At 46.6% G+C, this 23,747-nt stretch overlaps 1 protein-coding gene across 3 annotated transcripts in view; it reads right to left on the bottom strand.

The window, feature by feature from the left end:
- Positions 1–23,747, bottom strand: part of TENM2 (teneurin transmembrane protein 2) — a 6,300,157-nt gene that overhangs the window by 330,143 nt on the left and 5,946,267 nt on the right. For all 3 annotated transcript variants that reach the window (XM_073589482.1, XM_073589484.1, XM_073589485.1), the window contains one exon: positions 6,393–7,267. In XM_073589482.1, the coding sequence (XP_073445583.1) occupies positions 6,393–7,267 (875 nt within the window). The remainder of the gene's footprint in view (positions 1–6,392; positions 7,268–23,747) is intronic.

Genomic DNA, 23,747 nt, shown 5'->3' on the forward strand with positions numbered 1-23,747 from the left:
GCCATTTGAGTACAGTAAACTCATTGTCATGTTCAAGAAACCAATCTGAGATGATTCGAGCTTTATGACATGGCGCATTATCCTGCTGAAAGTAGCCATCAGATGTTGGGTACATTGTGGTCATAAAGGGATGGACATGGTCAGCAACAATACTCAGGTAGGCTGTGGCGTTGCAACGATGCTCAATTGGTACCAAGGGGCCCAAAGAGTGCCCAGAAAAAATTCCCCACACCATGACACCACCACCACCAGCCTGAACCGTTGATACAAGGCAGGATGGATCCATGCTTTCATGTTGTTTACGCCAAATTCTGACCCTACCATCCGAATGTCGCAGCAGAAATCGAGACTCATCAGACCAGGCAACGTTTTTCCAATCTTCTACTGTCCAATTTCGATGAGCTTGTGCAAATTGTAGCCTCAGTTTCCTGTTCTTAGCTGAGAGGAGTGGTACCCAGTGTGGTCTTCTGCTGCTGTAGCCCATCTGCCTCAAAGTTCGACGCACTGTGCGTTCAGAGATGCTCTTCTGCCTACCTTGGTTGTAACGGGTGGCAATTTGAGTCACTGTTGCCTTTCTATCAGCTCGAACCAGTCTGCCCATTCTCCTCTGACCTCTGGCATCAACATGGCATTTCCGGCCACAGAACTGCCGCTCACTGGATTTTTTTTCTTTTTCGGACCATTCTCTGTAAACCCTAGAGATGGTTGTGCGTGAAAATCCCAGTAGATCAGCAGTTTCTGAAATACTCAGACCAGCCCTTCTGGCACCAACAATCATGCCACGTTCAAAGGCACTCAAATCACCTTTCTTCCCCATACTGATGCTCGGTTTGAACTGCAGGAGATTGTCTTGACCATGTCTACATGCCTAAATGCACTGAGTTGCCGCCATGTGATTGGCTGATTAGAAATTAAGTCTTAACACACAGTTGGACAGGTGTACCTAATAAAGTGGCCAGTGAGTGTATATATATATATATATATATCTTGCCCATCTCATAGTGAGGGGCCCCCCAGTTTTAGACTGGGGGGTACATGGTCGCACAGACTTTAAAATAATTAATATTTATTTTAATAATAAGGTCTTATGATAATTTGTTTTTAATGGTGGTTTCAGTAATATCTACAGGTCAAAAGGTCAGATTTGTAAGCTGTGCATTCTGCAGGAGCCGGTTCAAACTGGTTCTGGCCATTGGGACTTTTCCAGCTTTTTTGAGAAATCTGATTGGCAGCTGTCAAAAATGGTGGGAATATCAGTTGCTATTTAAGTAATAATCAGCGGTGGTGTCAGTCATCAATGGATCAAGATAGATGACAGATGGAGACCCTCCTGGAGCAGAAGTTGAAGAGAGCCTGGGAGGCCTGTGGAGAAGAATAGTTAAGAAATGTCTGGCAGAAGCAAAGTCTCTGTCAGCATTGGAAGAAAGAAGATTGGTACCTGCTGAAAGTGTGTCTGTGAATGTAGAGACAAGACCAGCAGTGGCAGAGAAGTGCAGGCAAAAGGCGCGGTTGTGAATTCGCTTTCTGGCCTACCTCTAGTTACTAATGAAGGTAGTGGAGTGGTTATATTGACAGAGGGGTCGCGACTTCTCTTTCTGGGCTCCCTCTAGTTGTTACTAGAGGTAATGGAGCTGATCTAATTAACAGAGGCCTGCCACCTGATAATGAGGAGGATAACTGGAGATCTGGAGTTTCTGACTGGATTTAAGACAGCCGACTCCCTCTATCCCTGCTGGTGATTTTTTCCTGACTCCTGAGGTCTTAGTTTCCAGCTCAGTCCCTGCATGCTCAGCTAAGTGTTCTTTTGCTATTGTTCACATTTGATCTGGTTTTGTCTATTTTAGTTTTGTGTGTTCAGCCAGCTCCGGCTGGGGCTGTGCTGAATTTCCATCCTTATGTTACTGCTTGTGTCAGTTTGTTTTTGTCCCTTATTAGATTGGCCTCTTTTTGCTCTGTTTTCAGAATATACCAGAGTGCAGATATAGTGGGCGAAGTCTAGTGACTCAGTATTTTTCTATCAGACGTGTTGGGCATTTTTTGCAGGGCTTTTTGCATGATTGCAGACAGAGTCTTTCCTTTCCTGTCCTGAATAGTTAGTGTGGGCCCCATCGTTTGCTCAGTCTATTTTCCTACCTGCGTTTGTGTTTTCATCTTGTCTCACTGACAATATATGTTTGGGGGCTATCTATTCCTTTGGGGTCTGCTCTGGGGCAGTTTAGATTTCCCCTTTCTTGCTTTAGGCTTATTTAGTTCTCCAGCTGTGTCGAGGCATCTAAGATCATCGTAGGTACGCTCCACGGCTACTGCTAGTTGTGTGGATAGGATCAGGGGTCTCCAATCCGCTCAGTTACCAACCTCTCTGGTTTTCTGTGGCTTAGCTTGGTCTTGCTTTCCTCCTCGGTGACACAATCATAACAAGGCGCTATAAAACCTAAGAGAAGGAGGCAGTTCCATAGCACTTACTCACCACCGCTGGGAGCTGGCATCCAGGGTAAACAGCGGGTAACTAAGCGCGCGGCGCTTAGTTACCCGCTGTTTACCTTAGATACCAGCTCACAGCGCGAGCATGCTGGTATCCAGGGTACACAGCGGGTAACTAAGCGACTCGTGCATTTAGTTACCTGCTGTTTACCTTGGATATCAGCTCCCAGCGTCTGCTTACAGCGCTGGGAGCTCGCTGATCGATGGTCTCCCGCTACCACACGCAGCGATGCATGCTGGCCAGCGGGAGACCAACAATCAAAAAATGGCCCAGGACATTCCTGCACGATCAGCGATACCCGCGGCGGGGGTCCGGTCGCTGATGCGTGCCATGCACAGAGAGGTCGCTGACGAGATCGCTGTTGCGTCACAAAATCGGTGACTCATCAGCGATCTCACTAGCGATCTTGCTTAGTGTGAAGTACCCCTTAGACATGGTCACACAGACTTTAAAATAATTAATATTTATTTTAATGATAAGGTCTTATGATGTTGATAATTTGTTTTCATTGGGAGTTTCAGTAATATTTACAGGTCAAAAGGTCAGATGTGTAAGCTGTGCATCCTGCAGGAGCAGGTTTAAACTGGTTCTGGCCGCTGGGACTTTCCCGTTTTTTTGACAAATCTAATTGGCAGCTGTCAAAAAAGGCAGGAGTATCAGTTACTATTTAAGGAAGGATCAGCTTGAGTGGTGTCAGTCATCATCGGATCAAGACAGAAGATACCCGCCCACCCGCCCCAATTTTCTGTTGTTTGTCGTGATGTTTTTATTAGAGGGACTAGCTGAAGAGCCCGGCGCTGCCCGGGCATAGTAACTAACTACGGTTAGTTATAACAAATTAGAATGATTATATCTATATATAAAGCTGAGTGTAGAGCCCCGCCCACTCTGCTTAGCCACATTAACTATAATATCCCACATCATCCCGTCAGCCAGAGCTACCGGACTACTATCCATAAAATCCCACATCATCCCATCAGCCAGAGCCACCGGACAACGACTCCTAATATCCCACATCATCCCATCAGCCAGAGCCACCGGACAACTACCACTAATATCCCACATCAACCCGTCAGCCAGAGCTACCAGACTACTACCCATAATATCCCACATCATCCCATCAGCCAGAGCCACTGGACAACTACCACTAATATCCCACATCATCCCGTCAGCCTGGAGTCAGAACCAGAGCGCTGAGTGGAACGGTCCTAACTTCCATACTGGGGATCCCTTTAAGAGAGGCCTGGTATCAGAACCAGAGCGCTGAGTGGATTTGTCTTGACTTCCATACCAATGATCCCTTTAATAGAACCCTTGAGTCAGAATCAGAGCACTGAGGGATTTACCCTAACTTCCATACCGGAGATCCCTTTAAGAGAGGCCTGGGGTCAGTACCAGAGCATTTGAAGGCAATTGCCCTGACTTCCATACAGGAGATCCCTTTATGAGAGGCCTGGGGTCAGAATTAAAGCAGTGGATGGATTTGCCCTGACTTCCATACCGGAGATCCCTTTAAGAGACCCTGGGGTCAGTACCACTGAGCTGAGTGGAATCGTCCTAACTTCCATACCAATGATCCCATTAAGAGAGGCCTAGGGTCAGTATCAGAGCACTGGATGGATTTGCTCTGACTTCCATACCAATGATCCCTTTAAGAGGGAAGATGTGCCTATGGGATGGAGGATGTGTGATGGATATATGGGCACGGGAGGGGGGATTCATTTATGTCATGTGCTCTCTGCTCCTTTCGGGGGGAGACAATGGCTAGGAGCTTATGTTCCCAGGGATGCTATATTTCTCCCACCATGTCAGTGTCTGCGGAGGTGTTGTCAAGTGGGAAAACTGTTGGTCATAGCAACCAATCACAGCTCAGCTTCTTTTGAACAGCTCTGGTGAAATGAAAGATGCTTCGTGATTGGTTGATGATACACACACACACACATACACACACTTTCATTTTTATATACATTTAGGTCCATATATATTTGGACAGAGACAACATTTTTCTAATTTTGGTTCTAGACATTACCACAATGAATTTTAAGCAAAACAATTAAGATGCAGTTGAAGTTCAGACTTTCAGCTTTCATTTGAGGGTATCCACATTAAAATTGGATGAAGGGTTTAGGAGTTTCAGCTCCTTCACTTGTCCATGAAATAGCCTTGGAGTCAATTGTCCAATTACTTTTGGTCCCATTAAAAACAGGGTGGCACAGGTTAAGGAGCTGAAACTTCTAAACCCTTCATCCAATTTTAATGCAGATACCCTCAAATGAAAGCTGAAAGTCTGAACTTCAACTGCATCTGAATTGTTTTGTTTAAAATTCATTGTAGTAATGTCTAGAACCAAAATTAGAAAAATGTTGTCTCTGTCCAAATATATATGAACCTAATTGTATAGAGCTAATCGCCCAGCTCTTGCTGGGTGGATTTGGTCATTTTAAATTTTGGTTTGTGGATTACATCATGGCCTATTCTTATGCCATATTTCTGTGTATTGAGTATCTATTTTAGCTACTAGAAAGTTTGAGTATTGTGCTACCATACAGTAAGCACATGTTCTGTGACATGGTTTAAGAATTTTAGTTTAGTAGCAAAATTAGCACTGAGGGGTTTATTATTGCCCTGCTTGTTTGCAGTTTGTGATCAATAATAAAATGGCTGCTATTAACATGCTGTTGCTGCAGTATATCACAGATCAATCAATACGCCATCAACAGATCACTTTAATCTTTGGATTATTATTCACAAAATGAGACCATGACTCATTTGCAATCCAGCATGGCAGTACTACACCACAATCAGACGTAGGCCTATTTCTATCACTATGTGGAATGAATGGTGAGTACCAACCTCACATCCCTACAATGGATAAGAATAAAAATGGAACTGCTTGGCAGGCAGTGGTTGTGATAGCTGCAGGGTCTAATTGGGGAAACCCGCACAACATCGCAAATCAAATCGCAGAATGATCAAATACATGGGGACTTGGGAACTTCATGAAATTTAACTCAAAGTCGATCCTTTGTGGACTGATCCATACATCTCAAATTGAGATAAAAAATAAAACACTGTCAGGAGATGATCATTGTTGGCGTAATCCCTTAAACAACATTATGATCTGTCTACTGGATTGGTGACAAATGTAATATTGGATGGGGTGTGACCCCACGGAACTCCGCAGCTAGCTCAGAATGGAGGTTCCATAGTTCTGTGTGAATGAATCAGTAGTGCACATGTGTACCTACATTTCCATTCACTTCTAAGGATTTATAGAAACAGTAGTGTGCATGGCTGACCATTGTAACCACAGACAGTGAAAGGAGCATTGGGCACCCTTTTACTTCATTTACAAAGGTATCTGTTTTTGTGATTAGTCAAGATCCCAGTATCTGTATCCTCATTTATCATTTACTGTATAATGTGAATAGATGATAAATTTTGCTGCTAGGATTCATCTTATTATAGTATCATAGATACATAGGGTAAAAAAAGAACTAGGTGCATAAAAATTCAACATTTCTCCACCAATTATACATTTTATCACGAAATCAACTATATCCCACAATGTTATATGTTTTGAGGAAATCATTCAACCAGATTACCTCTTTAACAATCTATAGGGCAGAAATGATTTTCAAAAGGTGTTCCACAAACTTGTATTTCCCATGGACTAACAATTAGAACTTTGCATTATGATGTTCCTCTAGTATTTCCTTTTAGAAATGTATGAATAAATTAATAACAAATAGCCATTAACCCATCACTGATATGGTGCATCCCTACAAAACCTTACAGAATAGTTCTGATATTGAATTATAATAATAATAATACTAAATAAAGAAGTAGATTATGATATCTTTCTCATAGTACAGTAATTTTATATTATAGCTTTTCAGTGTATACTTACTCATAAAACATGGTCCAGCCAGTCTCATCACTTTTTGTTGCCAACAGCCCCATGTTCCCATCATAAGTCATCAAAGATAGCTCCAGACTCTGTGTAGAAACCAGCTTCAATGCTCCACTTGTGGTGAGAGTTAGGGTGATTATCTGATTGTCTGGCATTAAGAAATGTCTTGGGGTGCCATTAGAATCCCTGCGGATTTTCAAAGAGTTCCCACTATTATCAATAACTTCTATCACATCATTGTCGGCACTGTAAGTAAAATTGTAAAGGTATTCTCCCGTGACCAGGCTCTGAGTGTACTGATGAATCCCATTGATATTAAATATGTATAACTCTTGTTCCCCTGGGGATGCAACTTCATACTGATTAAATGAAGTGAGAACAGGCTTGTTTTGAAGAACAGCTCTTATACGAATATTTCCAAGATCTGCAATGTACACTGTGCCGTCAGGTGCCACAGCAAGAGATGACGGAGAGTTTAAAAATGCATCCGTAGCATAGCCATCATCTCCAGCATAACAATTGCAATTGACATCATCTTTGCAGTTGCAGTCAGAAGCTGCACCTGCTAAAAGAGAGATTTCACCATTGGTTGTCACTTGTCTTATACGATTAATCTTCTTTTCATTTGTTTCTGCAATGTAAAGGATCCCAGTGTGGGAAATAGCTATGGCACTGGCAGATTCGAGTGCAGAATGGATAGCCAGCTTGCTCAGGGAATAGTCGATGCCAGGCACCTGACAGTGCATAGGACGTCCAGCTATGATGCTGACTTGGTGGTTTTCTGTTATTCGTAAAATGACATTGTTCTCCAAGACATAGAGGGAGTTGTCCATTGGGTTAACAGCTAAATCTGTTGGCCATTCCATGCGGACCTGCAAGATATAGAATATAAGTACCCAACATTGCCACAATTACCTTTACTATTAATAATTCAACAACATATAATCAACTACTATAATACTTACCTCTATACTGGCTTCTTATAATTACATTGTACTGAATATAATATGGAAAATGTACCCTACATTTTGTTTAGCTACATAGTATAGAACCCTTTAATGGGTCTTGCTATTTTTTTAAGAAAAAACATTCCATCGGATTGCATCTGTGCTGCATAAGTCATTCCTGCATGTGAGAGTGGTTGGGCATCAGCATTTGTTTTGCGGTACAGGCTGTGCCTGCTATTGCAGCATCCTGCAGCTCAGTTCCATTTAGGAAAGTGGGATTGAACTAGATACCAGACATTGACAATACCAAATTTACAGTGCTGTTCTGGAAAGAGGGATGCAGTGCGGTCAATCAGCTGGGGTTGCCACAAGTCAGATCCCTATAATTATTATTATTATTATTATTAATTATTTATTTATCGCCATTAATTCCATGGTGCTGTACATGTGAAGGGGGGTTACATACAAAGTTATAGATATCGTTAACAGTAAACAAATTTACAATGACGGACTGGTACAGAGGGGAGAGGACCCTGTCCTTGCGGACTTACATTCTACGGGATAGTGGGGAAGAGACAGAAGGTCGGGGGTGCAGCAGCTCTGGTGGTAATGAGGTGGCAGCTCAGGCGGTGGTGAGGCGGCAGAATGATCATTGCAGGCTGTAAGCTTTCCTGAAATGATGGGTTTTCAGGTTCCGTTTGAAGGATACGAGGGTGGTGGATAATCGGACGTGTTGAGGCATGGTATTCCAGAGGATAGGGGATATTCGGGAGAAATATTGGAGGCGGTTGTGTGAGGAACGAATAAGTGTGGAGGAGAGTAGGAGGTCTTGGGAGGATCGAAGATTACGTGAGGGAAGATATTGGGAGATCAGTTCAGAGATATAGGGAGGGGAAAGGTTGTGGATGGCTTTGTAGGTCAGTGTTAGTAGTTTGAATTGGATTCGTTGGGGAATTGGGAGCCAATGGAGGGATTTGAAGAGGGGAGAGACAGGGGAGTAGCGAGGAAAGAGGTGGATTAGATGGGCAGCAGAATTGAGGACAGACTGGAGTGGTGTAAGAGAGTTAGCAGGGAGGCCACAGAGGAGAGTGTTGCAGCAGTTAAGGTGGGAGATGATGAGGGCATGTTCACTAAGTGAGATGGAGGAAAGATAATTAGTTCAGTTTTGTTTACGTTGAGTTTTAGGAAGTGAGAGGTGAAAAAGGAGGATATGGCTGATAGACACTCCGGGATTCTGGACAGCAGAGAGGTGACATCTCGGCCAGAGAGGTAGATCTGAGTGTCATCTGCATACAGGTGGTACTGGAAGCCATGGGACTTTTTGAGTTGTCCTAGGCCTAGAGTATAGATGGAAGAAAGTAGGGGCCCCAAGACAGAGCCTTGGGGGACTCCAACAGAGAGGGGGCAGGATGAGGAGGTAGTGTGAGAGTGGGAAACGCTGAATGTGGGGTTAGAAAGTTATGAGGAAATCCAGGACAGGGCAAGGTCTATTATGCCAAGGGAAGAAAGAATCTGTAGCAGTAGGCAGTGGTCAACTGTGTCAAAGGCAGAGGACAGGTCAAGAAGGAGGAGGATGGAGAACTGTCTGTTAGCTTTGGCTGTGAGTAAGTCATTAGTAATTTTGGTAAGGGCAGTTTCAGTGGAGTGGTGGGGGCAGAAGCCAGATTGCAGGATGTCAAGGAGTTAGATGAGAGGTGGGAGGAAAGTTGATCATGGATATGCTGTTCGAGGAGTTTTGAAGCAAACGGGAGCAGTGATATGGGGTGATAGCTGGGCATAGCAGTTGGGTCAATGTTTGATTTTTTGAGGTTGGGTGTTATGGTGGCATGTTTGAAGGCAGAGGGGAAGGTACCAGAAGTTAGGGATAGGTTGAAGAGATGGGTTAGGGCTGGAATGATCATGTTACTGAGGTTGGGGAGCAGGTGGGAAGGGATGGGGTCAAGTGCACAGGTGGTGAGGCGTGATTTGGAAACCACCATGGTTACTTACTGGTAGCCGTTTTTTCCGGAACCCATGACAGCACCACCTGAGAGAGGGATCCGCCCCGCCAGGACAGGAACCTACTGAGACATAAGGGGCGGCACCTCTCCCCCGCTTCAGTTGGGTTACAGAGCACTGAGAGGACTTCCCGGTTAGTTACATGTTTAATCCAACACCACAACAATCAAAAAACACCCTACTAATTGTGCAAACCCATATGGTGAAAAGGGGGGGGGAATATACGGGTGCTGTCATGGGTTCCGGAAAAACCGGCTACCGGTAAGTAACCATGGTGGTTTTCCCTTCACCCATGACAGCACCACCTGAGAGATTTTTGGAGATTCGAAACACCTTAGGGAGGGACCACCGCTTGCAGCACCCTTCTACCGAAGGTTAAGTCAGCAGAGGAGGATAGATTCAACCTATAGCGCTTAAAGAAGGTTGAAGGTGAGGCCCAGGTAGCGGCCTGCAAATCTGTTCAATCGATACCTCTGCTTTTTCGGCCCAGGAGGTCGCCACGGCTCTGGTGGAATGAGCCTTGATGCCGTCAGGAATCGGGATACCGATAGCTGTGTAGGCTACACTAATGGCCTCCCTAATCCATCTAGCAATAGTCACTTTTGAAACCCCATAGCCTTTCCTGGCACCCTGAAAAGCTACGAATAGGGACTGGGACCTCCTCCACTGGCTAGTCATAGATATGTATTCTACGAGAGCTCTCTTAATATCCAGATTATGGAACTTTTCCTCCCCCAGATTTTTTGGGTTCTCGCAGAAAGATGGAAGGACAATTTCCTGGCCCCGATGGAAATCTGATGCTACTTTGGGCAGATAAGCGGGGTCTGTTCTTAACACTACCCTATCCTGAAAGACTTGCGTATAAGGTGGGTTTACTGAGAGAGCCTGTAAATCGCTTATCCTGCGGGCTGACGTGAGGGGCACTAACAGGATTGTTTTTAGGGTCAGAAACTTTAGGGGTAGCTGATGTAATGGCTCATACGGATCTTTTGTAAGGGCTTCTAGCACTAGGTTTAAATCCCAGGGGGCTATCCGGGGTATTGGGATAGGCCTAGCTCTATGGCAGGATTTAATAAATCTGGCTACCCACCTATTTGATGCCAATTTGCAGTTGTAGAGCGCCCCTAGTGCAGACACCTGAACTTTAAGTGTGTTCACTGCTAACCCCATCTGCAACCCCGATTGTAAGAACTCCAGGATGGCATTAATCGGGGGATCTTTTCCTAACGGCCTACCTAAGAACTGCAGGAACTTATTCCATGTTCTGCCGTAGATGTTAGTCGTCACTGGTTTCCTACTCTTTAGCAGGGTGGCCACCAACCCGGGGAGGAACCCTCTATCCGTTAAAAGCGACCTTTCAAATTCCACGCCGTCAGATGGAATCCTTTGACTTGAGCGTGGAATATTGGACCTTGAGCTAGTAGGTCCGGGATTTCTGGCAGAACCCATGGATCGGAGAGGGACATCCTTCATAGCAGAGCAAACCAGGGCCTTTTTGGCCAAAATGGAGCTATTAGAATCACCCTGGCTTGATCGTTTCTGATTTTTCTGACAACTGTTGGGATCAGAGCCACTGGGGTGGAACGCATAAGCTAGCCTGAAGTTCCACTGGATGTGCAATGAGTCCACTGCCCATGGTTTTTCTCTCGGGTTTAGAGAGCAGAACCTTTCTGTTTGCCTGTTGTGTTTGTTGGCAAAGAGGTCTATCACCGGTTTCCCCCCAAAGCTGAGTTATTTTTTGAAAAATGGACCGGTTTAGCGCCCATTCCCCCTGCTTCAGGGTATTGCGACTCAAGAAGTCTGCCTCTATGTTTTCTGCCCCTTTTATATGTAAGGCTGTCAAGGAGTGTAGGTGTTCTTCTGCTCTGCTCAGAATGTCTGTCGCCGCTTCCATTAAGGAGTGTGATCTTGTCCCTCCTTGGTGGTTGATGTATGCCACTACTACCTTGTTGTCTGACATGATGCGTACATTTCGACCCTGGAGTAGCGGAATGAAGTGACTTAGGGCCTTGCTCACTGCCCACAGTTCTCTCAGGTTGGAGGATGCTTCCCTTTCTTGACGCGTCCAGGAACCCTGACCTATGATGCCCCTTAGGTGTGCTCCCCACCCCGAGGAGCTTGCATCTGTTAATATTATAGCTGACGTCTGTCTGTCCCACGGTATTCCCAAGGTCAGATTTCTTTTGTCCAGCCACCAATTGAGAGAGTCTCTGGTTTTTAAGGAAAGCTCCAGCTTTGGTATCGGCCAAAAAAGCTGCTGCCCCATGCAAGAGATACATCTCCGATAAGATTTTCTCTCTTGGGACCCTTGAAGCCAGCTTTTCTTCTAACTGCTGCAGCCAGATCATGAGGGAGCGTGCCGTGCAAGTGCCCGCTATTGCTGGTTTTAGTCCTCCTGCTGTCGCTTCCCATGCGTGCCTCAAATATGAGTCCGCCTTCTTGTCTAGCGGGTCTCTAAGAACCCCTGCGTCTTCCAGGGGCAGGGCCGACCTTTTGGAGGACCTGGACACTGCTGCATCTATTTTGGGGATTTTGTCCCATATCTCTGCATCCTTATGATCAAAGGGATATCGTCTCTTAGAAGTGGATGGAAGGGCCCCCGATTTTTCGGGCTTTTTCCACTCTTTCTCAGTAAGTGCCTGGATTTTCTCGTTTACTGGAAAGGTTCGTTTTTTCCTCTCCTGAAGCCCCCCAAACATAACGTCCTCTAGGGTTTTAGCCGCCTTATCTTCCTGTAGGCCCATTGTAGCTCCAATGGCCTTTAGGAGGGCGTCTGTGTCTTCTACAGGGAAACATGGTTTATCCCCCATGTCGCTGTCTGAGGAGTGTGAGGAGGATGATTTTTCCGCCTGAGATGACATTGACGCGAAATCCGAGGGGGAACTAGGGGGATCCTTCCTGGTTTTTTTCCCTTTTTTCAATAGGGACTTAATTGAGCCTTCCATTTCTGACGTTAGGGCAGATATCAGATTGGCTGCGAAACTAGGCGCTTCCTCCGCCATAGTCCGCTGAATGCACGCAGCACAGAGATCTTTTTGCCAATCTCTTGCTAGGGGAGATTTACATATAGCACAATCCCTATTGTTCTTCTTGCTTCCCGCTTTTCTAGGCCTTTCCTACAGGGTGAAGCATACAACAGAAGCCCTATTAACATAACGCTAACATTCACGAAGATCACTCACCACCCGAAATCAAGGGTACCGGACTCGGAGGCTGCGTCGGGGCACGTGACCTGCGCTGTTTGGATCTTGAGGAGTCCCCCGACCTGCGGCTGGGGCGACTGCTGCTGGAATGGCTTCCATGCTTTCTGCCAGAGGGCTGAGAGGGAGGCAGGGACGCTGAACGTTCCTGCTCTGACTCCATGTTGCACCGCCGTTTGCTGCCGCCTTCTCTTTTTAAATACCGCGCCTCCGCTCAGGTGAGCATCTCTCCCCTCCCCCCTGCGACTGCCGGCCGACCGCTTGAGAAAGCCGGCGTCGCACCCGGCGCCATTAAACCATCGCCCTTCTCTGACGTCAGTCGGAGCACCCAGCATGCAACGCGCCGCTGTCGTCAGCGGCCGGAAGCCAGCGTCTCTCCCCTGCTATGGGGATCGAGATGCGGCGTGCACGAGGGGAGGGCGGCGCAGTGGGGGCTTCCCGCAGACCCCGGGGATCCCACCAACGCCCGCACGAACCCGGAACCCCGGAGGGCCCGGGGACTGCGCATCCAGCACCCGACGGCCGGCGCTGCAGGTGAGACACCTGTTCTTCCTGCGCCGGGACGGGGCTGGGTCCATCTTCTTTTCTTCCATGACAGGTACCGCCGACAGTGGGGTTCCTTCCAGGACAGGAACCCAACTGAAGCGGGGGAGAGGTGTCTCAGTAGGTTCCTGTCCTGGCGGGGCGGATCCCTCTCTCAGGTGGTGCTGTCATGGGTGAAGGGAAAAGATGAGTAAGCTCTCCTTCAGTGATGTTGGAGAGGGAGGTTATTAGTGAAGGGCAGAGGTCTGGTATATGGAGCGGTTGGGGTGGTGGAACTGTAAAGGTTTGCCTTGTTTGGTCGATCTTGTTTTTGAAGTAGGTGGCAAAGTCCTCAGCAGAGATGAGGGGAGTTGGAGGTAGCCGTGGTGGGCAGAGGAGAGAGTTAAATGTGCTGAACAGTTGTTTAGGGTTGTGGGATAATGAAGATACAAGGTTTGTGAAATAGGTCTGTTTAGCAGAGGTGAGGGCTGATTTAAAGGCAAGTGTAGCTTGTTGAAAGCATTGAAGTCGTCTGGCAGGCGCGTTTTCTTCCAATGCCGCTCCGCGACCCTGGATGCTTGTCGAAGTTTTTTGGTGAGGTTGTTGTGCCAGGGTTGCCTATTGGTTTGTCACACTTTGCCATGCATGAGAGGAGCGACTGAGTCTATGGCTGATGTGAGGGTGGCATTGTAGAAAGCGGTGGCACTGTCTGTGTTGTGGAGTGAAGATATGGAGGACAGATTTATAAGAGAATCTGAGAGTCTGTGGATGTCTAGCTGTGCAAGGTTTCTGCGAGGATGTGCTAGTGGCTGGACATGGGGGGCAGGTGAGGAGGACAAGGATGAGAAGGTGAGTAGATGGTGGTCAGATAGAGGGAAGAGAGAGGTCGTGAGATTAGATAGGTACCAGAGGCGGGTGAAGATGAGGTCTAATGTATGTCCGTCTGTGTGGGTGGCTGTGGAGGACCACTGAGTAAGTCCAAAGGATGAGTTAAGTGACAGGAGTTTGGAGGCTGCAGGCTGGTGGGTGTCAATGGGGATGTTGAAGTCCCTCATGATGATGGTGGGGATATCAGAAGAGAGAAAGTGGAGGAGCCAGGTGGAGAATTGGTCGATGAAGGCAGTGGCTGAGCCCGGTGGTTGGTATATGACAGCCATTTGGAGATTAGAGGGAGTGTTAGGTGTCAGATTCCTGCGTTTGTTCTGCAGGAATCCAGACCCTCACATTCTGCAGTCTCCTGCTGTTTATCTACTGCAGAGGAGATTGCAGAGGAGATTGCCTTGCAGCAAATCTCTCCAGAGACTAAGTACTTCTGTCCATCTTCTGAGCATGCTCATGAAACGATCTCCCATTGGAGATAGGGAGTCATGTGCTCAGGTCCTGCTCCAGATCTCATTGGTCCATCTCGGAGATCTGGAGGCTTCCGGAAGGTCCCGGCTGCTATAAAAGGCACGCATGGCTGTTCCGCCATGCACTAGTATAGTCATATGTTGTGAGCTCATTTTCGGGTTTGCCTCCGGCTTCTGGTGAGGGTTATGGAGCTGGCTTTGCTGACAGAGGAGTAGTGAGTTCTCTATCTGGACTCCCTCTGTTGGTGAAGGGAGGTAATGAAGCTGATGTAAATGGCAGAGAGCGGCCACCTGAGGAAGAGGACTGCGATTGGACATCAGGAGTTTCTGATAGGATTTAAGGCAGCCGACTCCCAAGTTTCTTGCTGGTGATTTTTCCTGACTGTGGCTCCTGGTTTCCAGTTTGGATCCTGCCTTCCTAAAGCTAAGTTTTCTCTGCTATTGTTCATATGAGTTTTTGTCTGGTTTTCTTAGTTTTTGTGTTCAGCCAGCCCTGACTGGGCTGAATCCCCATTTTTGTCTCTGATCAGTTGATCTCTTTAGCTCTGTCTTCAGAATATTACCTGAGTGCTGATATAGTGATTTTGAAGTCTAGCGACTTCAGGGCCTTTTTCTATCAGACGTGTTGGACATTCGTAACCTTCTATACTGTTACTCACAAGAAAAGCATCCATTCCTTTCTTAAATTCATTCAGTGAGTTGGCCATCACCACTTCCTCAGAAAGAGAATTCCAGAGTCTCACTGCTTTTACCGTGAAGAACCCTCTTCTATGCTGGTGCAGAAATTGTCTTTCCTCCAAACGAGGAGAATGCCCCCTTATTCTTGTCACAGTCCTTGGTACAAACAGTTCATTGGAGAGATCTCTGTATTGCCCTCTGATATACTTGTACATATATATTAAGTCTCCTCTAAGTCTTCTCTTTTCTAGCGTAATTAGACCTAATTTTGATAACCTTTCTGAGTATTGTAGTGAACCAACTCCATTTATCATTTTAGTAGCCCGCCTTTGAACCCTTTCAAGTTCATTAATGTCTTTCTTGAGCACCGGCATCCAAAATTGCACACAATACTCCAAGTGTGGTCTGACGAGTGATTTGTACAGAGGGAGAATTATGTTTTCATCTTGTGTCCCCAGACCTCTTCTAATGCATTCCATGACCCTATTTGCTTTGGTGGCAGCTGCCTGACACTGGGCACTCCAATTTAGCTTCTTATTGACTAAGATGCCTAAGTCTTTTTCCATGTCTGATTTCCCCAGCAGTTTCCCATTTAGTAAGTAATTGTAGCATCTGTTTCTCCTTCCCATTGTCATGATCCAGGACGGGATTTCGCTTTGACCCGTCCTGGTTAGACTATGGGTTAATTGTGCTGCCTCTCTCTGGCAGCAGGAGGCTATTTAGTGCTCATTGGACCTGGGTCCGGTGTCAGTTATACTCCTGCCCTCGGCTGAGTTAAGTGACCTCTTGTATACGTGTGCCTTGTGCCTGATATCTTGCTTGCTTGTTCGGTTGTGATCTGGTTCTGTCCCTGTTACAAGTTCTGCCTGACCCTCTTGTACTGCGCTACCTCTCGTGTATGACTCTCTGCTTGTGACCCGACTTCTCTCTGCTCATCCCCTTGGTACCACGTCGCCCTCTTGTGTATGACCTTTGGCTCTGTCTGACTACCCGTCTGTTTGTCCCTCCTGTACCTCATTTGCCCGTACTGCTGTGACCTCTGTTTTGCCTGACTCTGAGTTGTTGTATGGTGTCCTGTCCTATCTGAATACAGGACGCTAAGCCCCGCCCCTTGCAGTCACATGACCATAGGTCCCATGCACATTATTCAGTTTCAGTGTCCGCAGGTCCTTTGCCTCTTTACCTTCCAGCGCTCACTGGACCCTGACACTATTAGCCTGAAGCACGCATGGTCACCTCTGCTGCCCACTCCACAGGTATCTTTTAGCACTGCTTCTGTTCTCAGGACACACGCACTGGCTCTATGAGCAAGTGCAGTGCGGTGTCTCTGACACCCATGTGCATAACCTTACACTTATCTGTGTTAAATCTCATTTGCCATTTTTCAGCCCAATTCTCCAATTTACTCAAATCTGTCTGTAGTTGCAAACTGTCCTCCTTTGTGTTAACTACCTTACATAGTTTTGTATCATCTGCAAATACTGATATTATACTGTGTTAGGCCGGTTTCACACTAGCGCTTTTTCAGCGCGCGCACGGCCGGGGGTAGCTCCGCCCCCGAGCCGGCTCTCTGCCCGGCGTGCCCGCCCCTTCCTTGTAGCGCCGCCTCCTAGCGGACAGCGGCGCCTGCGATCGGCGCACCCTATCTTTAGCATAGGGTGCGCCGATCGTGCGCAGGCCGTGCGCTAGTTGCGCTTTGACCTGCGCTGCGCACTTTTGACGGTGAGCCGTGCGCGCCAAAATCGAACTTTTCAGATTTTGGCGCGCACGGCGCACCGTCAAAATTGCGCAGCGCAGGTCAAAGCGCAACTAGCGCACGACCTGCGCACGATCTGCGCACCCTATGCTAAAGATAGGGTGCGCCGATCGCAGGCGCCGCTGTCCGCTAGGAGGCGGCGCTACAGGCAAGGGGCGGGCACGCCGGGCAGAGAGCCGGATCGGGGGCGGAGCTACCCCCGGCCGTGCGTGCGCATAAAATGCGCTAATGTGAAACCGGCCTAAGCCATCCACTAGATCATAAATATATTAAGTAGTAGAGGGCCCAATACAGAACCCTGTGGTACCCCACTAGTAACCCTGGCCCAATCTGAGTATGCCCCATTAATAACCACTCTTTGTTTTCTATCACTAAGCCAGCTACCTACCCATCTACACACATTTGTGCTTGCATACTAACATTGTCGTGTAGCGGCAGTGTTCCCCGCCGCGCTGCAGTAGCAGCACTCCTTGGCGTCCGCAGTTGCGGCGTCGCACACACGGTAGTTCTAGAGGGACGCAGTCCCGCTGTCCTTGGCTCTGCTCCTGTGACCAGATACCGTGTGTGCAACTATTCTGAGCACTGTGACTTTAACAGGCTCAGCCCTATTGTATTTGTCTTGTGTTTGGCATCTCTGTGACTCAACAGAGATTGCTCTGCGCACCTGGGTGAAGTTTAACCCCGTGCGCCTCTCCGCCATATTGCTCCTGTCACCACTTAGCAGCGGTTACATCACCTACTGCACGGTGGACCCAGAGAAGCGAACGCACTTTTTTATTATTTTTATTTAGTGCGTTCCGCCGTTCCTAACAGGGAGAGTAAATGCGGGCCGAGTGAACCTCGAAAGAAGGGAGGATAAGGGAGGGTGGGGGTTGGATAGGGTTGAAGGAGCAGTGTTTCAAAAGGAGGAAACCCATTCCTCCACCTTGTCTGTTGCCAGGGCGAGGAGTGTGGATAAAGTGGAGGCCGCCATAACTCAGTGCGGTTGGGGAGGCCGTGTCAGGGGCTGTCAGCCAGGTCTCAGTGAGGGCCAGGAAGGAAAGTTTGTGGGAGGGAAAGAGGTGGTAGATCACATGGAGATTGTTGCAGATGGAGCGAGCATTCCAAAGTCCTCCAGAAAGAGGGTGCGGGAGGGAGGGAGTCAGTGGCACAGGTTTTAAGTTTGAGGGATTGCAGTAGTTTCCCTTGGTGTGAGAAAGATAGTGGTGGGGATTAGTGGGATGTATGAGGCAGGGGGGGCCAGGATTGGGGGATATGTCACCAGCAGTGAGGAGAAGCAGAGAAAGGGAAAGCAGGTGGGTGAAAGAGAGTGATTGTCTTGTATTGTATTTTAGTAGGAGAGGTCTGAGGTTAAGCAGTATGTCTGCAGATGAAGCGACGTGGGGGGGTAAGTGAGAGGGGGAGATTGTTATTTGGTTCAAGGTTGCAGGGGTTTGGGGATAGCGAAGGAGAGTGAAGATTAGTGGAGCAAAAACGGTGATGGCAAGTGTGAGCATGGTTGAAGGGCAGGGTTAAAAAAAAAAAAATGTCAAGTAACGTAAGAAAGCAATGGTTAGTCTTACCGTCTGACCGATTTCTGGACTATTTCTGGTATATTTCTCATCACTTTAAATATGTCACTTCACATGATGTCACATCTGACCAAGGTCATATCTGACCTGCTCTCTTCAACTTATACCATTCAAATGTCCATGAAATGAAGCCATGTGAGGGAGGGAGTAGGATGGTTCACAGCAGGGGGCAATTAACAGATTGCAGTTAATGGGACATTTGACTAGCATCAGAGTTGAAGAAAGAGGTAGGACAGGATGGGCAGATAAGACTAGGTGTGAGGAGCCTGTGTATATCAATATGCATACAGTCATTATGAAGTATGATACATGGAATCAAAGTCAGGGGAAAAATCAGAGTACAGACATCAGAAGTAAAAACAGAGGGTGAACAATGCATGAGGGTTCAGGGGTTCAGTGAGTATTCTGAATTAAGATGCGGGTTCAGCAGACATACGAAGTAAAAACAGAGGGTGAACTGTTGTGAGTTCATTCTCTGGTTCACCAGTTGTGAGTTCTCCTTCCAGACTCCCTCTGGTGGTAACAGGAGGTAGTGAAGCTGATTTGATCGGTGGAGATCTGCTACCTGAGAATGAGGATGACGATTGGACCTCAGGAGTCTCAGATTGGATTTAAGACAGCCGACACCATATTCAGTTGCTGGTGATTTCTTCTGGCTTGTCAGCTCTTGGTTTTCAGCTCTGTTCCAGTCATCTAAAGCTAAGTTTTTCTGCTAATGTTCACACTTGATTTTGTTGGTTTATTCAGTTTTTTGTGTGGTCAGTCAGCCCCGGCTGGGGGCTGTGCTGAATTTCCACTCTTATTTATCAGTATTTTGCCAATTTGCTTTTTGTCCCTTACTAGTTTGGTCTCTTTTTGATCTGTCTCAGAATATTTCAGAGTGCTGATATAGTCGGAGAAGTCTAGTGACTTCAGGGTTAATTTTGCTATCAGAAGTGTTGGACATTATTTTTGTAGGGTTTTTTGCAGATTGCAGTGTCTTTCCTTTCCTTTCTAGTTAGTTTGGGCCCCATCTTTTGCTCAGCCTATTTTCCTGCCTTTGTTTGTGCCTTCATCTTGTTTCACCGTCAATACATCATGTGTGGGGGCTATCTATTCCTTTGGGGTCTGCTCTGGGGCAGTTAGTTTTCCCCTTTTCATGCTTCAGGCTTATTTAGTCCTCCGGCTGTGACGAAGCGTCTAGGAACATCGTAGGTACGCTCCACGGCTGCTGCTAATTGTGTGGTAGGATCAGGGATCTGCAATCTGCATAGTTACCAACCTCTCTGGTTTTCTGTGACTTAGCTTGTTTTGCTTTTTTTCTCCTCGGTGACCCATTCATAACAGAATCACCAGCCATACCGCAGATTCTAGGGTACTCAAAAGCAGGAAAAAGTTGTTAAAAAAAAAAGTGTCAGAATTTTTTTTTTTTATATTTTTTCCTCTTTTTCTCTGGGGACGTAGGAGGATTTTTTTCTTTTTCCTAATGGAGATTAAGCAATTGTCTGATCGTGTGGAGAAGCTGGCTGCTGAAGTGCAGGGAATTTCCACCTACCTCATTCAGTCACATGCTGCTGAACCTAAGATCCCTACTCCTGATGTGTTTTCTGGGGATCGGTCTAAATTTCTGAATTTTAAGAAAAGTTGTAAATTATTTCTGGCCTTGAAGCCTAACTCATCGGGGAGCTCTGTGCATCAGGTTAAAATTGTCATCTCCTTGCTGCGCGGCGATCCCCAGGATTGGGCGTGGATGCATTTTTTCAAGCCTTGGAGTTGTTGTATGATGAATCTAATGCTGTTGATCAAGCTGAGAGAACCCTGTTGGCATTAAACCAGGGTCAGGATTCCGCAGAGTTATACTGTCAAAAATTCAGAAAGTGGGCGGTCCTTACTACATGGAATGATAGTGCATTGGCAGCTCTCTTTCGGAAGGGTTTATCAGAGACCGTAAAAGATGATATGGTGGGATTTCCTGTTCCCTCTGGTCTGGATGATTCTATGTCATTAGCCATTCAAGTTGATCGGCGTTTACGTGAACGTAAAACTACACGGGAGACGCTGCCACCTTTTGAACAAACGTCTGAACCTATGCAATGTGATGGGGTTTTGTCTAGGGCGCAACGTCAGGAGTTTAGAAGGCGTAATAAGCTGTGTTTTTTCTGTGGAGACGTCTCTCATACTATTTCTGTCTGCCCAAAATGACATAAATGTTTTGCACACACATTTGCTGTGGGCAGTATACAACTTAAGTTTCTTTTGGCAATTACTCTGATCTGCTCCTTATCCACGAAGGCTTTTGTGGATTCCAGAGCAGCGTTGAATCTGATTGATTTGGACTTTGCTAAACGTTGTGGTTTTTCGATGACGCCTCTGCGGACGCCTATTCCTTTGAGGGGTATTGATGCTACTCCTTTGGCGGAGAATAAACCTCAGTTTTGGACCCAGGTGACAATGCGAGTTGCCACAGACCACCAAGAAAATTGTAAATTTTTGGTGCTGCATAATTTGCATGATACTATTGTTCTGGGTTTTCCTTGGTTGCAAACTCATAATCCAGTTTTGGATTGGAAATCTGGGTCTGTGGTGAGTTGGGGTTGTCAGTGTGTTCTTAGGGACACTCCTGTTTTCTCCACCTCTCCTCAGTCTCATGATATTCCTGATTATCTAGCCGATTTTTCTGATGTATTTAGTGAGAGCACGTCTGCGTCTTTGCCTCCTCATAGGAGTTATGACTGTGCAATTGAGTTGATTCCTGGGTGTAAATTTCCCAAGGGTCGGCTTTTCAACTTATCAGTACCCGAACATGATGCTATGCGATCCTATATTAAGGAGTCATTGGGAAGGGTCATATTAGACCATCCTCATCACCTTTAGGTGCTGGGTTTTTTTTTGTGGCCAAGAAAGATGGTTCATTAAGACTGTGTATTGATTATCGTTCCCTTAACAAGATGACGGTTAAATATCAGTACCCGTTACCTCTGATGTCTGATTTATTCTCCAGAGTTAAGAGTGCCTGCTGGCTTACTAAGCTTGACCTCAGGGGGGCGTATAATCTTATTCGCATCAAGCACGGGGATGAATGGAAGACGGCGTTTAATACTCCAGAGGGACATTTTGAGTACCTGGTGATGCCTTTTGGGCTCACTAATGCCACTTCTGTCTTCCAATTGTTCATGAATGATATTTTCTGGGACTTTGTGGATAAGGTTTTGATCATCTATCTGGATGATATTTTGATCTTTTCCAGGGATTGGGATTCTCATGTGGAACATGTTCGGACTGTGTTCCGGATTTTGAGGAAGAAATCCTTGTATGTTAAGGGATCGAAGTGCCTTTTTGGTGTACAGAGGATTTCATTTTTGGGATTTATTTTGTCTCCGTCAACTATTGAAATGGACCCGGCCAAGGTACAGGCCATTTATGATTGGGTTCAACCCACTTCTTTGAAGGCTCTCCAGAAGTTTTGGGGTTTTGCTAATTTTTATCGTAAATATATAGCTAATTTTTCTGATATTGCTAAACCACTGACTGATTTAACTAAGAAGGGTGCTGATGTGCTGAATTGGTCTTCAGAGGCTGTTTCGGCCTTTCAGGAGCTGAAGCGGAGGGTCACTTCTGCTCCGGTTTTGCGGCAACCTGATGTCTCACTTCCTTTTCAGGTGGAGGTAGACGCTTCAGAGATTGGTGCAGGAGCTGTTTTGTCCCGGTGACGTCTAAAATGAATCCCTGTGCCTTCTTTTCCCGAAAGTTCTCCCCATCTGAACGCAACTATGATGTGGGGAATCGGGAATTGTTAGCCACGAAATGGGTATTTGAGGAGTGGAGACATTGGTTGGAGGGAGCTAGACATCAAGTTGTGGTCCTCACTGACCACAAGAATTTGATTTACCTTGAGTCGGCCAAGCGTTTGAATCCTAGACAGACTAGGTGGGCCTTGTTTTTTACGCGTTTTGATTTTGTAGTCTCCTTTCTTCCAGGCACTAAGAATGTTAAGGCAGACGCCCTTTCTAAGAGTTTCTTTGCTGATTCTTCTATTGTGACCAAGCGTACTACCATCCTAAGTGAGGGGGTAGTTCTTTCTGCCATCTCGCCCGATTTGAGACGTGCTCTGGAAGAATTCCAGGAGGACAAACCTGAGCGTTGTCCTCTGGGAAAATTGTATGTTCCTGACCAGTGGAGGAAGAGAGTGATGTCTGAAGTTCATTGCTCCGCATTGGCTTAGTATACCAGCAAGCACCTTTAACTCTGGAGAATAAATCAGAAATCAGGGGTAACGGATACTGAAATTTAACCATAATTTTGTTGAGAGAACGATAGTCAATGCAAGGCCTTGATGAACCATCCTTCTTGGCCACGAAAAAAACCCCAGCACCTAAGGGCGAAGAAGATGGTCTAATATGACCCTTCTCCAATGACTCCTTAATATAAGATCACATAGCCTCGTGTTCGGGTACAGATAAATTGAAAAGTCGACCGTTGGGAAATTTACACCCAGGTCTCAACTCAATTGCACAGTCAACTCCTATGAGGAGGCAAAGACGCAGACTTACTCTCACTAAATACATCATAAAAATCAGCCAAAGAGTCAGGAATAGAGTTGAGCGAAACGGATCGAAAAATTTCAAAAGTCGCCGACTTTTGGCAAAGTCGGGTTTCATGAAACGAAACCCGACCCTAGGATGAGGTCGGCCACGAGGTCGGCGACTTACGCGCCAAAGTCGCGTTTCAAAAGTTTGTTTTGTGCTCTTTTTCAGCCAATCAGGATCCACGGACACTGTGGGCAATGTGATGACATAGGCAGGGGTCACCACCATCTTTCAGAAGGGCATGCAAGTGATTGGCTTGCTTTGGTGGGCGTCACAGGGGGTATAAAATGGCGTGCACGCCGACCGCCATGTTCCTCATGCTGATCTCAGAATAGGGAGAGCTGCTGCTGATTCTGTAGGGAGAGCGTTAGGCAGGGAAGAAGACACCAAAAACTGCTTCTGCTGCTAGCGATTTTGCCTGTACAACACACCAGTCACTGTGTGTGCAGTGCAAGGGGAGGCTATATTTTGCTGGATCAGTGGTGTTGGTTGTTAGGCTGCCTTCTAAGGTTCCTGATGGCTGCATTGCTGTTTACCCACTGCTCTGCAAACTGCTTTTTTAAAATCAATCCCAATTTTTTTTTTTGTCCTGCTGAGGTACTGAGCGTGCACTTTTTCACACCATACAGTGGTGCACACCCCTCACACAGTACCGTGTAACGGCTGTTATCACAGCCACAGTGAAGCTATCTGTGTGTCACTCTGTAAGAATAAGTCGAGGACATGTTCCGTTCTTACAGACCTGCACCTTCTAGTTTTGTCTAGC

This window comes from Dendrobates tinctorius, unplaced genomic scaffold, assembly GCF_039654945.1.
Source record: "Dendrobates tinctorius isolate UK_male_01 unplaced genomic scaffold, ASM3965494v1 ptg000108l, whole genome shotgun sequence".
In the NCBI taxonomy this organism is placed as follows: domain Eukaryota; kingdom Metazoa; phylum Chordata; class Amphibia; order Anura; family Dendrobatidae; genus Dendrobates; species Dendrobates tinctorius.